Here is a 14,919-nt window from a genome sequence, read left to right as displayed (position 1 = left end):
GAAATCCACATTGACACTGTTTGCCAATCTGGTCACTTCCATTTGAAGGTGCTTTGGAATGTGTGTTTTCTTCCATCTCAGTTACAAGCTCCTGTTGTTGCCTCACTGGTCCTTAGCGCTATGGATTATTGTAATTCTTTATTCCTAGAAGAACCAGAGTATCTGATTCACAAACTTCAAATCGTGCAGAATCGCCCAGCTAGAGTGGCGACTCAGTCTCCTTTTTCTAGTTCATATTTCTCCTCTTCTGGGTTCCCCACACTAGCCCCCTGTGTCGAAACGGATTTAGTTTAAATCCCTTTGTATAGTCCACCGCCCCTTCATGGTATGGGCGCAGAATACCTCCAACCCAATCCCGCCCCTATATCCCTCTGCGTTCGCAAGATGCTTCACTTATTCAGGTCCCGCACTTCACATATTCTCGGATTGGGGCCGTGCCTTTTCAGTGGCTGAAGCGAAGCTTTGGAACTCACTTTCTCGCGCACTTCGCGCAACACCACCTACTCTTTTGGCGCGGCAAAAAAAGTTTCTTTTTTAGGTCTGGCATTATTCCGTTTCTCATGGCCTTCTCTTGTTGGGGGTTTCCTCAGCGCCAAGATGCCTCAGGGTGAATGCTGCGCTTTACAAATAAGGATAACGTAGCATAACAAATGGTAGAAGTAGGGCTGGGTTGGTGTTACGTAATGTTTTAAAAGATGATAGCTAGGCCATGTATGTAGTGTATTTTTCTCACGTGTCTACCTATTGCAGCTCAAGGTCAACATTTTATTTAAAGAAAAGACTCCTTTACTCGGCACTGGGGCCCAGCATTGAATGTAGAAAGCAGACCTGTACCTTCAGATCGTGGCTGGCAAAGGGAGGGGCGCGCACTCACACCAAGCAAGACCAGCCCAAAATGGGCAGCGTGGAGCACCCCCCTGGACAGAATGAAATGCATGCCTTAAGCATGGACTAAGCATGAAAAGGACTTCTAACGGGCCTTATTTATGCATGTACTAGGCACTGCCCAGAACGTACAGGGAACCGAACATGTACATTGGCTACATAAACAGCCAGTGGACATTTTCTAAGCAATGCTTTGAGAGAAAATGTACTGCTCATAGAAGGGACATGCTTGCTGCTTTGCAACTCGCATTTATAAATCCCTCCGCTTGATACGTGCTTGAGAGTTGTTACGCAAACGTTTCTAGGCACCACCTGCTTCACATGGACCAGGGCTTCACCTAGGCTAGTGGTCTTCAAACTGTGGGGCTGCCCCCCCTACCCCCAGGGGAGCTTAAAGCATGTACAGGAGGGGTGCCTAGATCTTCAAAAGGGAGTACGGTGACTGCAGTTAACATAAGCAGATATGGCTTCTGGGGGGCCTGGCAACTTACTTAAGGAGGGCTCAGGAATAATATTTTTACTCCAGGAGGGCTCAGCAAAGAGACGTGTTAATACTAATGGCGCTTTGCCACCCGCCAGTACTTTTGCAGTCCGTGGCACGCAAGAGTGACGTGCCGCGGTCCCTGACTTCACCGAGAAAGGCACCTGTAGCTTTTGTAAGCAGACCGGGAGGGTCAACATGAAAACAAAGTAGCAACTGCACTACAAGAAAAGGCAAGCCAGGTGAAGCAAAATGTCAATCACTGAGGCCCCTGGGATAGATAAAATGAAGACAATGAAGTTACACATGACAACAAAGTGTCCATCCACGTGATCCCTAAAACGCGTTGAAAAGGTATAGAAGAGAAGATCACATCAAGAGCGGCCAATCAATGAAGCCAGGCGTCATCTAATGCGAAGATTGCTTCGCTAATAGCCACCAGACTGTTGCACTCTCTGAGACAGGCTCCTCTCTCAAGGTACTATAGCTGGAAAGCAGTGTGACCACCTGGGTCTATGACAGCAATGCCTGGCAAATGCTTATCAAATACATATACACAAGCCGAAACTGCTGGCTTTGCCAATGTTTGTTTTTAACCGGGCTTCAGTGCAAGGAACAGATGTGAGGACACACATCGCTAAAAAATCAAGTAGCTGAAGACACCCTTGGTTAAGACATTGTTATTACACCAGGAACACATATACAGCTCCATCTAAACCATTCATTCGCAGAAGATTGCTTAGAAAAACACTGGCAGGACCTATACTGGACAATGTCTGATGTTTCTGCTTGCTGCCGCTAGCTTAAAAAGACCCCAGAAGCATGTGTTCTGGTTTGGGAATGGCAGGTAGTGGGGGTATTGGCGATTGTGCTTACCATTCCCATGGGCATTCGATGGGTTGGATACAATCCAAGAAAATGCCCACAAGCTTTTGTCACTGCCCACATCCTATTTCCCTCCAATCTGTATGCCAATGCAGTCATTTTATCTTATAGGTGGTGCTTAAGTGCCAACCAATAGCCAATACTAAAAAGGGTGGGTGGCATGGTCTAAGGAAAGCTTTTTTAGCAATAGGTTTAATGAAGACAATAATGAGAATGTCTGTGATGCCATTAGTGATTTCATATGTGATGAAGCAATGATGACTTGTATGATCCCATACATTGTGACCTCATTGATCACGTCCTGTGTGATGTTATATGTAAAGCCATGAGCACCGCATGCCCGCGTGGCCTGAGGTTACAGTGCTAGTCTTTACTGTTGGTTGAGGGTGAGATTGTGTGTCTTAACTGTAATGTCACTTAAAGTTGTTTTCAGTGAATGTGTGTGTGTCTGTTTCTATGTGTATAGTTATGTATACGGGTACATCATTTTTCTTGTTATTTGGGTGTGCATGTTTTTAACCTGTTCATCATGCTTTCGTGTTCTCTGTTTCTATATTTATTTACATATTCTGGTTTTCCATGTTCTTGCTGAAAATGTAAATGTCCTTCAGTTCCTGGACCTTTCCTCCTTCTCCCCCCAGACTCTCATCTGCCCCCACAAGGTGGGAAATAAGCGCGATCTGCTCCTGCCCCAGGGCTGCACCCACCTCCGCATCAGCAGACCCCAGGCGCATGTCATTATGTTGGCAGCCAAGCTGTAAGTACCCGAGCTCCTCCAGGGCCTTGTTGTCATAATGAATGCCAGATTGCAAATTAATGAAGGAAAGGTTTGCAAAAACATTGTGATGTTTCAGTCAGCCAGGCTCAGAAAGGCTGTTTACCACACCTGACGACTTGACTGTGTGCAATTTACATTTCAAAATGTTTGATTGACTCACAAAACCACTTTCCATAGCTATGCCACAGCGGCCTTTGTTTTTATTTCTTTTTTTTGTGTTAAAATTCATCCTCATGTCACCATGCTTTATTGTAGGGAAACAATATATAAGGCAAAGCGAGTATAATTCCCATACATATTGAAAAGCTAAGAAACGCCCACAAAGGGAAAGCCAATTGTATAAAGCACACCTCACAGCTGGAAGGAATGTCTATGAGGTGTGTGTGTGCACCCTAGGGCAGGCAGGAGAAAGTTGTGTACAGGTTCAGCACTAGTGGATGCACGTCGCCCCGGTGTGCAGTAGAATACCCTGAATTAAGCCATGCACACCCTGTGACGATCAAAGGCCCCCCTGAAACCTTGGGCTATGTTGACTCGACCTGGCTGACCTACAGAGCCGTGGCCGGTCAGAACTGGACACTGGCCCGGCCAGGGGTTTAAGTGTGCCGGGGCTAACCAGCTCCGAAATATGGGTCTGAGGCAGGGGTCACTAAAGAGAAGGCTTTTTTCTAAAGCCTGAAGCTTTCGTTCATGTGTGAAAGCTTCAGGCTTCAGAAAGAAATGCATTCTCTATAATGGTGGTGCTGGCACTTGCGAAACATCCCTGTAATCAAGAGATGCCCGTGAGCTGGTGCCACCATTATGGAAGAAAATGTGAGGCCGCTGGAAGCCTGAAGCTCCCGCAAACGAACGGGAGCTTCAGGCTTTATATAAAAAAAGACCTCCACTTCCAGAGGCCTCACCTTTTCAGCCTTAATGGTGCTGATGGCTCTCATCAAATGCCTGGTGAGGGGCAGTGCTAGCATTAAGGCTGAAAACATTTGGCTGCTGTCCCCCGCAAGGCATCCTTTTTGTTAATAGATGTAGACATCTCTACAAAGGGCTGCCTAGCGGAGTGCCTCTAGGCCTTTAAGCCGGGTCTCATCGTGGGGGCGTGGCCTAGCAAGCCCGCTGGCGACCCACTGCCCTTAGGGCACGCCTCCTTGTTGATCCCCGGCTCGTTTTGCTGTGCCACTTAAGGCACTGGGCCCCTCAATTACTAATGTTAAGTATTTCACTGTTAACACCTGTATTCATATGCATACTTTTTTAGGCAATTGAAATCGTGATGTGGGTTTAGTACTTGCATGCCAGGTGAGTGATTGAAAAGTAGAGACCGCTTATTCTCACAGCAGGCCTTAAGTTGGTCCTTTCAGACTTAAAGGAGAGAGTTAACTCCTTGTAACATTGAAGTTGCACTAGAATAGTCTCAGAATGTGTAAAGGAGTTAGATGCCCCCACACAAATAAGTGTGTCCCTCACTCACAGTCTCTGAAGTTTTGTTGCGCCCCTGAATGTTATACCCCTCTGTGCTTGAACACACCGGCCCAGGATGAGAATACCTGGTCCACATTCTGTAAAACTTCCAAAGCTGCTCTGCTCAAAGCAAACTTCAAGCACAAGTAGTAGAGCGCTGTACATAGGGTAAGCACCCAGGAGGCTTCAGGGCGGATACCGGGGGTAGCAGAGGAGATGGGGAGCCCTGGATGACAAGAGAAAGGGTTGAGTGGGGGCAATCAGCGATTGGCCAGATGTTCACGAAGGACCTGAAGACACTCCTCTACAATGAAGTGTAGGATGATGATGACTCCAGGTGTCCAGTCCATGAGAGAGAGTGCAGTATCCTATCCTCAGATAAGAAACAGTCTACCAAGGCTATGTGGGCCACTTCAAATGGATTGTGTCCTCCCACGTATTCCTCATCTTGTGATATTCAATATCGCCAGCTTCGCTGTTTGGAAAAAAAAATTCAGCAGAGGGCGCTGTGCTTGAGGTCGTGGTGTTGATTGTCCCTCGACGGGGTCCGTTACGTGTCGAAGTCACTGCTGGTATAAATGGCTCGAGCCGCGGCCGTTGGCTTCAGTTCCGTTTTTCCAATTGCTTGGCTCTCGAGAACGGCGCGCTTCGAGATTTTCTGTCAGAAAATGTCATCATCATCTACTGCTTCTACACCCAAGACTGGGTTTAAGAAGTGTATCGACTGCGGTTCGAAGATGTCAATCACAGATCCTCACTGCATCTGTCTTTGGTGCCTGGCTTCATATCATCGAGCCGGCGACTGTGGCTCCTGTCAGTCAATGACGGAGAAGGCCCTCCGTGAGAGGAAAGGTAAACTAGCGGTGGGGCGGGAGGCTTCGAATGCCACTTCGAAGGCCTCGTCGAAAAGACATAAAAAATCGTCCAATTCGAAAGAATCGGAACATCACAAAAAACACTCCGAGATCCCTATTTCGTAGTAGAACGAGGCGATCTTCATCTTCTAAAAAAGTTAAAAGGAGACATACATCTCCTTCATCATCATCCGATACATCAACCGAATTGGTTCGATGTCCTGCTAATCAGATTCCACAAGAAAATGGGAGGATTTTACAAGAAAAATGATGGAGGTCTTTGAGAATGCGGCCTCGACCCCCTCAAAGAAACCCCAAAAGAGCCAGACCCTGGTCGCTCCATTGGACGACACAGGGAAGTCAGGAACTACTGCGGTAAGACCCAGTAGAATGGGTGAAACCCGTAAAACTCGAGCCGACAAATCGTCAAGGACTCCTCGAGAGTAGAGTGTTTCACCGACACCTCATAAAAAAACAGAAGTTGTCGAAAACATCTGCAACTTCTTCGACACCATCGGCGCCGACAGCTTCGACATCTAAGCCTAAAGCGTCTTTGACGCCTTTGTCCAAGACTTCATCGGGGTCGTCGAAGATTCCTTCAACACCTTCGAAGAATCCTTCCATTCCTTTGACGAAAACTCAGGAGGAAGAGAGGAGATTTACGCCATTACCAAAATCAGACTTTTTTAAGTCTATGTCTTCAATTTTTGAAGAAACTGGCTCTGAGGATGAGGAAATCTCTCCTTTTGGAGTGCAATATGGCACTAGACAAGTTCCAGAGGAACTTATAGATCCAGAATCTAAAATGAGAGACCTGTGCGAGACTCTGCATTCTGCTAGTGGCATGGACACGTCACCTGAATTGGAGTTTGCAAGACCTGACCCTGCAGAACATGCAGATTCAGGGTACAGGAGTTTAATGAACAGAGTGGTAGAATATATGGGCTGGGGTAGAGCCTCACCCACTTTTGAACAGGACGATATGACGGACATAATTGTTCAGGGCCCCCAGAAGGATCCAGTTCTCCCCTTCCCCAGGGCACTTCAGAGAATAGTGGAAAAGAACTGGGAAACCCCTGACAACATTGCTGCAGTAAACTGACATTTTCCGAAGAAGTATAGAACTTCTACTTCTGATCCCGAGTATCTGAATAGACATCCCACTCCAGAAAGTCTGGTTATTGAGGCTACAACTACTTCGAGACAAACTGCATATCCAACCATACCTCCAGATAGGGAAGATAAGAAGGTTGATGCTTGGGCCCGTAAAGTTTTTACTTAGGGTAGCATGGCCTTAAAGTCAACCAATGTCACCTGTACCCTGGCCAGGTTCACACATACCCTGTGGGAATGCATTTCGGCGGCGGCTGAACATATTCCGGAAGGCGAGGAAAGGGAAGGCTTCCTGAATATAGTCAATGACGGGAAGGAGGCAATGGGGGAATGTCTCCAGTCTGGACTGGATACTGCTGAAAGTATTAGCAGATCCATGGCATCAAGCACAGGGCTATGCAAATTTGCGTGGTTGAGGAAGTCGGGTTCTGCACCAGATGTGCAGGCCAGGCTTCTCAACATGCCTTTTGATGGCTTGAGGCTGTTTGTTAGTAAGGCTGATGAGAGCCTAGAAAAACTACATACCTCGAAAGCGGCAGCTATATCCCTTAGTGCCTCCATGCGACAACCTCAAAAACACTATTCGGGCTCATCTTCCTGGAGGGGTCGTCCTTTTCGGTACTACTTTTCTTTTGGTAGAGGAAGAGGACAGGCTTTTCAAAGGGGCAAAAAAAATGTCACTCATGGTGGACGAGGAAAGACTACAAAGCCATCTTCAGGAACGGCATCTATGCCCTCAGCCGCTACTGCAGCCGCCTCCAAATCACTCTGAGGCCTTATCTATCAAAACACCAGTGGGAGGCAGAATCTCTCAGCATCTGAAAGAATGGCGGGGCATTACTTCAGATGCTTGGGCACTGGAGACAGTAGCTCAAGGTTACTGCCTTCCCTTCCTAAAAAGGCCTCACGATCATCCACCGGGAACCAACTCGATCAAAACTCCAGACCCGCTCCTTTTGCAGGACATTTTAACCCTGCTAGAGAAAGGTGCAATAGAACATGTACCTGTGGCGGAGTGGAACACGGGTTGGTAATCCCCTTATTTTCTCATCCCAAAGAAGGATGGAGGATTGAGACCCATCTTGGACTTAAGAAACTTGAAAAAGTTCCTCAAGAAGGACAAGTTCAAGATGGTGACCCTTTCTCAGATCCTTCAGGCTCTTCAAGACTGGTTGGTATCAATGGACCTTCAGGGTGCTTACTTTCATGTGCCAATCCATCCCAAGCACAGAAAGCACCTGAGGTTTGCAGTTGGCGGTTCTCACTATCAGTTTCAAGTTCTGCCATTCGGGCTGACCTCCGCCCCGAGGGTTTTCACCAAGCTGATGGTGGTAGTGGCAGCGAGTCTCAGGAGAGGGGGGGATTCACGTCTACCCCTACCTTGACGACCGGTTTATCAGAGCACGTTCTCCCGAACAAGCTCAAAAACATCTGTCGATCACCTGTCACTTCCTTCACAATCTGGGCTTCTCCCTCAATTTCAAGAAGTCCCACATGATACCATCCCAAAAACTCCAGTTTATCGGAGCAGTCTTGGACACTTTCTCGGGCAAAGCCTTGCCTCCAGAGATAAGAGCTCTCCACATTCTGCAGATGGTAACAAAATTCCAGAAATCCCAGCATCTGCTGGCCTACGATTATCTGAGGTTGCTCGGCCTCATGGCATCCTGCATTTTTCTGGTGCCGGAGACCAGATTGAGAATGAGATCCCTTCAATGGGCCCTCAGGACTCGGGGGTCCCAATTCTCGGGGAGTCTGTCGGATCTTCTGCAAGTCCCGAGCGCAGTTGCTCTGGATCTACTATGGTGGGCTTACAACAACGACATCCTCAAAGGGGAATCTTTTTGGCAGCCATGGCCAGAGATAACAGTAGTAACGGACGCCTCGCTCACAGGGTAGGGGAGCTCATAGCAACGATCTGACAATCAGCCGTCGTTGGTCTCCATCGGAGTCCAAACTACACATCAACCTGTTGGAGCTGAGGGCAATCAGACTAGCGCTGAAGGCCTTCCTGCCCTCTGTACAAGGAAAGAATGTCCTGATAATGATGGACAACACAGTGGCCATGTACTACCTCAACAAAAGAGGAGGCGTAGGATCACTACCACTGTGCAGAGAAGCAATGGAGCTCTGGTTCTGGGCAATACGGGAAGGAATCTCTCTATCGGCAGTTCACCTAGCCGGAGAGCAGAACACGGCGGCAGACGCTCTGAGCAGGCAGAGCACAGTCTCCCACGAGTGGAAGTTAGCTCAGGAAGTCCTTCTGGAGATCCTCACCCTTTGGGGAACTCCTCAAGTGGATCTGTTCGCAACCGAGGTAAACCGGAAATGCGAACAGTATTGCTCAAGGGAATTTCCCCCGAGAGGAGCTCTAGGAGACGCGTTCGTGGTGGAATGGGATTTCCCCCTACTGTACACGTTTCCTCCAGTCCCCGTGATTCCTCAAGTAATCAGGAGGTTGAGAAAGTTCAGGAAAACCATGATCCTAATTGCCCAGGATTGGGCCAGGAGGACGTGGTACCCGGACCTTCTGGACATGTCCATCTGCCCTCCAATAAGTCTTTCACAAAGAGAGGATCTTCTCTCGCAAGAGGAAGGTCGGGTTCTCCATCCAGAGGTCAAGACACTCAACCTTCACGCATGGTTTCTGAGAGGTTGAGATACAGGGATTGGGACCTTCCAGACGACGTAATGGACATTTTGCTTTCGGCTAGAAGGCCAGCAACAAAATCCTTGTATCGGTGTCGTTGGAACAAATTCAGTAACTGGTGCAAAGATAAGGATGTGGACCCTTTTCAATGTGGCACCCCAATGGTGCTTTCTTTACTATTGCATCTAGCCAATCTGGGGCTCCAAATCGGAACAATTAAAGGATATCTTGCTGCGCTGTCCATTTTCAAGCGCTCCTTGGAAGAGGTTTCTTACTTCAAAATTCCATTAATCATTCAGTTCCTGGAAGGACTTATCAATATATATCCACCAGTACCGTTTCATGTCCCAACTTGTATACCATTTGAGCCTCTGCACTCCTGTCCATTAGGCTTCTAACACTAAAAACTGTCCTTCTTATAGCATTAACATCAGCCCACAGGGTTGGTGAACTACAGGCTCTCGCATGTAAACCTCCATATACCACATTTTACAAGGACAAGGTAGTTCTTAAGGTTAAACCATCTTTCTTACTGAAATTAGTTTGACTTCCATTTGTCACAAAAAATCATTTTACCAACATTCTATTCTCCTCCTCATTTGGGTAAAGAAGAGGCGAGACTGCATAGACTGGACCCTAAAAGGGCCCTCAGTTTTTACATTTCAAGAATGTCAAAATTACATCAAGATAACCAACTCTCTGTGGGTTATACAGGTCGTAAATTGGGGTTACCGGTGACAAAACAAACTATATCCCGCTGGATCATTCTAGCTATATTGGAATGCTACAGATTAGCAGGAAAAGACCCACCGGATGGGCTACGGGCTCATTCCACTAGGGCAATGGCTACTTCTGCGGCTTTGAAGAGGGGAGTTGTCATGCCTGCGCCATGGGCGCACACATTGGCAACCATCATGGGCTATTTGTTATTCATTTATCTTCAGAATACTCTTGGAACAACCCCTATTCACACTTTGGTACTTAATTCCCATTTGAGTGACTTTGGTGCCTTCTTATATAACTCAACTAACTACATGTACCACAATGCACCTTGCTACAGCTATCAATTCCTGGCCATTCCCATTTGTCAGCATTGGAACCACAATCCCCAGAAGCCCTAGGGATCAGTGCTGCTTCCACCATCTCAGGACCAGAGAGGGAGGAGGCAGATTGTATTCAGGTGTGCTGCTCCAGGTGCTGCCAATTATCCTGCCTCAGTACAGGGCAGGGCGGTATTTAAGCAGCTGCTTGCAGGATCTCAGTCTCTTGCATCAAGAGTTCTCCCAGCCCCTTTTTTCCTTGAGCCTCACCTTGTATGCTGTTCCTGTTGCTGCATTCTTCTGATCCTGTTTTCCAGTGCCTCGCTGCCCAGCTCCTCTGGGCTCACTCCTTGCTGCCCTGCTCCTTTGGGCTCCCTGCCTTGCAGCTTGCCTCACTCCGCTGCCTACAGCCCTTGTCCTTTGGGCTCCCTGCCTTGCAGCTTTCATCCCTCCGCTGCCAGCAGCCCTTGTCCTCTGGGCTCCCTGCCTTGCAGCCTGCTTCGCTCCGCTGTCTACAGCCCTTGTCCTTTGGGCTCCCTGCCTTGCAGCCTGCTTCACTCCGCTGCCTACAGCCCTTGTCCTTTGGGCTCCCTGCCTTGCAGCTTGCATCCCTCCGCTGCCAGCAGCCCTTGTCCTCTGGGCTCCCTGCCTTGCAGCCTGCTTCACTCCGCTGCCACAGCCCTTGTCCTCTGGGCTCCCTGCCTTACAGCCTACTACACTCCTTTGCCTTTGGCCCTTGTCCTCTGGGCTCCCTGTCTTGCAGCCCCGCTCTTTTGGGCTCGATCCTTGCTGCCCTGCTCCTCTGGGCTCTCTGTCTGCCGCCTACTACCTCTCTCTGACCTGTTCCTCTGGGCTCCCTGCCTTGCAGCCTATTACAGTCCACAACAGTTTACCTGCACCTTGTGCCATCCGTTACTGCAGCCCTGCTTCCCTGTTTGCAGCCCCCCGTTTCCTGGCTGCTGCTCCCTTGCGCTCTTCCTAGTTTGCTACCCCCTGTTCTACATCCCTGTCCTTCTCTTCCTTGAGTCCTCTGTCCTCCCCTTAGGTTACCCATTTCCGTTATCCTGCCTTTCTTTCATTTCCTTCTGCTAGATTGCTCATTGACTTCCTTTTCCCTGGATATTTCTGTTCTTGTCTGCTCTTGTGTCTTATGTAGATCCCTTTGTACAGAGTATGACTGTTGGTTTCCGGCAGGCAACCTCTGCCCCTTCCCTTGTCTCGTTTTCAGTGTAACAGACACCCACAGCTGTTGTTCCCAGCTATGAGCATACAGTGTGGGCCTCTGTAATAGCAATCTGTGCAGAAGGCTGGAGTTTCCTAAGGTCTGTGGAACACTTTCCCATTTCTGCATACACCCCAAGAGGGAATCCAGTTTGTTTGTACCTTTTTATTTCCTGCTACAGTTGCCTACTCTTCTTTCTTGTTGAGCTTCCTACTGTGGGTGTGCTTATCTGTCACCTTACATCAGCACAGCCACCCAAACCCTATCTGGGGCCCTGTGCCACTCTTGACAGAGTGCTATCCTTGACATGAGTCCCTGCAAAAGACATTTGCTCGGCTGCAACATGGACATCAATGCATACCTTAATCAAGCATTACTGCTTAGATGCCTCATCCTCCAATGTGGGTTTATTTGCCAGGGCGGTACTTCATTCCGTCCATGAAAACAATAACTAGCACTCCCACCTCCGAATTGATCACTGCTATGGGAGTCTATCACAAGATGAGGAATATGTGGGAGGACACAATCCATTCGAAGAACAAGTTACTTACCAACTGCAACGTTCTTTCGACTGGATGTTCCTCCCACGTATTCCTCATCGACCCTCCCAGCCTACCCCGCAGTACAGTTTACGTTTTCTTATACTTTCCCCTCACGATGGCCCGATCAGTCACAGGACATGCCTGGGTGTTCCACGAGTATTTCCTCGACAAAACAGAACTGAAGCCAATGGGCGCGGCTCGAGCTATTTATACCAGAAGTGACGTCGACACGGAACGGAGCCCGTCGAGGGACAATCGACACCACGACCTCGAGCACAGCGCCCACTGGTGAAATTGTTTTTCCGAAGCAGCGAAGCTGGCGATAACGAATATCACAAGATGAGGAATACGTGGGAGGAACATCCAGTCGAAAGAACGTTACAGTTGGTAAGTAACTTGTTCAACTGTGCAATAAAGACACACCTGGGTCTCAGGTAGTGGATGTGCAACAATAATAAATGGTCCCCCGTATGTTCTTTGAGTCAAACTAATGGAGCTCTAGGCACCCACACACAATCACCACCTCTACTGTGGCATGGTTGTGTTTCAACCAACTTCTCTCCATCCAGGTGGCCTCTTGGGCCGGTTATGCAGCCATTAGTAGAGTCACAGATCTGCTTTGGAATGAGCAATAGATCGGGGAGTTATTGCCAAACCGGCACTACAGACTATGCCATTGGAAGATAAGGACTCTATTCATTATTTTGCGTCTACAATAAATGTTTGCATGATACGTTTGGTGTTTTGTTTATTCTTCAGTAACAAATGTGTTTGGGCTTCCTGATAATGGAAGCCTGGAGTGTGTGAATGATTGACCATTGACTAAACCATGCCTGAATAAATGAACCATTCTCTGAGTCTTAAAATGTTTCTGGGGTTGAGGGCTGGATTTGGTAGAGCATTAGTTTCCGGCACAGCTTTGAACACTTCCTTCAATTATTCATTGTTGCTGTTATTGCCTTCAACATTTTTGTTATTTCGGGTGTGGTCATATTTTGGGTCTACTTTGTCAAGATGGGCAACAATCTGTTTAAGGCTTCTGCGCTAGAGGCAGAACTGACTGTGTGAAATCGTTTGAGTTTCCTAGGGAAAAGCCAGTAGGTTTCTTGTAGTACTTTTGAATGGGAATCGCATAGGATATTTGTATGCGCAATTATTTTACAGCTGTGAAGGCATCATGAAGTAAGACACAGACAACAGATTCAGCTTTCTAAGAAAAAGCTTTATTTTCTTCAAATATCAGGATGGAGCAAGGCCTAACTGGCCCTACGCTAATGTGGGATTTCCCTACCTAAGGAAAACTAAGGATAGTCAGTGTCAGTAAGTTCAAATGAACTGTCTGTCTGTGTACAAAACCTATACTTGCCCTCACAACTAAATCTATACAATGTGTGGGGATGTCGGCCAGCAAAGGAAATAGTGTTCAAATTAAAGTTCCAAGCTTCTTCCAGGTCTTTGGGTTTCTCTCAGCTCCCCTTCCCCAAGTTCAAAACAGTTCCACACAGACCTCTGGGTTCCCTTCCCCAAGAGTTCAACACAGTTCAAGAGTGCCTCAAAGGCCTTTTGGGTTTTCCTTTCCCAAAGGTTCAACACAGTTCATACATTCAAGGGGTATCCTTACCCAAGATGCCGCCTCTTTCAGCTTGCAAAACAAAAAGTCTTTTCAACTCCTCAGGCTCTCAAAATAGTACCAGTTTAACTCCTTATTCATTCCCAGTGGGGTCAATCGGTCTAGGCACAGTTGTTAGACCACACAGTCCACCCATCACAGGTCATGCAACTCTTAACCGTGTGTTTGCTGTACTTCTGTATTCTTCAGGTTCTGGCCAGCACAAGTTTTTCTCTCTCTATGTGTAGCCCTGTGGACTCTTGCATCTTGGATCAATACTTATTTCACATTCTTATTGGTAGTCTTTTTGGCTTTTCCACAACTTGTATCTCATACAGTTCACTCTGTAAGGTTTACCCTTTTTCATCCCCTTGCTCTCACCTAATTTATGAATGCTCATAATGGTTCATCACTTGCTTTGCTTTGTCGCCGTTTTCAAAACATACTCAATGTATCCTTTATTTAGTTTGTTATTCAGTAATGATAGTTGCATCTTTCAAAAGTACTAATTATACTTGGTAGCTTGTTCGCTATTCACAGTCATCTCATGTGACCTTCGGTTGCATGTGCAGTAAGATTCAGTTCGTTCGGCATTCAAGTACGTCGGTTTCCCAGCCCCAGAGCACACCTGTATGAATGGTCCCTTTTTTGCAAACACCGGTAAGCGTTCGCTCCTTTGGGCTTCTCAGTTCACTCCTCTTTGCTCGGCCTTCCCTCTGGATCTCCACCGAGCAGCGCTCTCTGTCTAGGAAGTTTGCAGCCCCCCTCTTCCACAACAGCTGCTGTTGAGAGCCCCTCACTCGCTCAGCGGCTGGCAGTACCTTGGAGGCTTGGTGCCTCACAGCTTCTGTTGTGGGCACTGGGGAGGAGGGGACTGCAGGATTCTCGACCCTCTCATGGCCAGCCTTGTACACAGCATCTCCCTCGCACTCCTGCTCCACTTGGCTTTCCTCCAGCCTGTTCTGTTTCCATACGCTGCGTCCTTCACCAACTCCTTCGCTTGAGGCAGTCTCTTTGTCTTGCTCTTGTACACCTGGGGCTTGTTAACAGGCTGCAGGTGCAAATGCTCCATAATAACTGCCTGACTTTGCTGAAGCATATTAGTGGGACATGCCTGGCTATTGTAGTTGAACTCCTCAAAAGCACTCTTCCTCATCTCAATACCAAAGTGGTGTGAATGCAGTGAAGTGTACATAGCTCCCAGTTGTTTTCTCCTCACCCCAGTCTTAAGGTGAAAGGACTGTGGGACATTCTGGTCAGAATCAAGGGTCATGGACTGACAATTGCCTACAAAGGCAGGGGGAATATTGGATTTCCTTTGACAAACGAAAGGGGGAAACCATGTCTCACCCAAAGACATCCTCTCCCCATCCTAACCCCATTGGTTGCTGCGTGTTTTCTTCCA

General features: G+C 47.8%; 1 protein-coding gene across 1 annotated transcript in view; it reads left to right on the top strand.

Moving 5' to 3' along the window:
• LOC138473269 (uncharacterized) overlaps positions 1-14,919 on the top strand; it is a 1,193,211-nt gene that overhangs the window by 703,709 nt on the left and 474,583 nt on the right. Inside the window, exon 6 of the mRNA XM_069611906.1 lies at positions 2,893-3,008. Coding sequence (XP_069468007.1) covers positions 2,893-3,008 — 116 coding nt within the window. The remainder of the gene's footprint in view (positions 1-2,892; positions 3,009-14,919) is intronic.

Source organism: Ambystoma mexicanum, chromosome 8 (genome assembly GCF_040938575.1).
Source record: "Ambystoma mexicanum isolate Mex_15411 chromosome 8, UKY_AmexF1_1, whole genome shotgun sequence".
NCBI classification, from domain to species: Eukaryota; Metazoa; Chordata; class Amphibia; order Caudata; family Ambystomatidae; genus Ambystoma; species Ambystoma mexicanum.
This window is presented reverse-complemented; position numbering and strand designations above follow the sequence as displayed.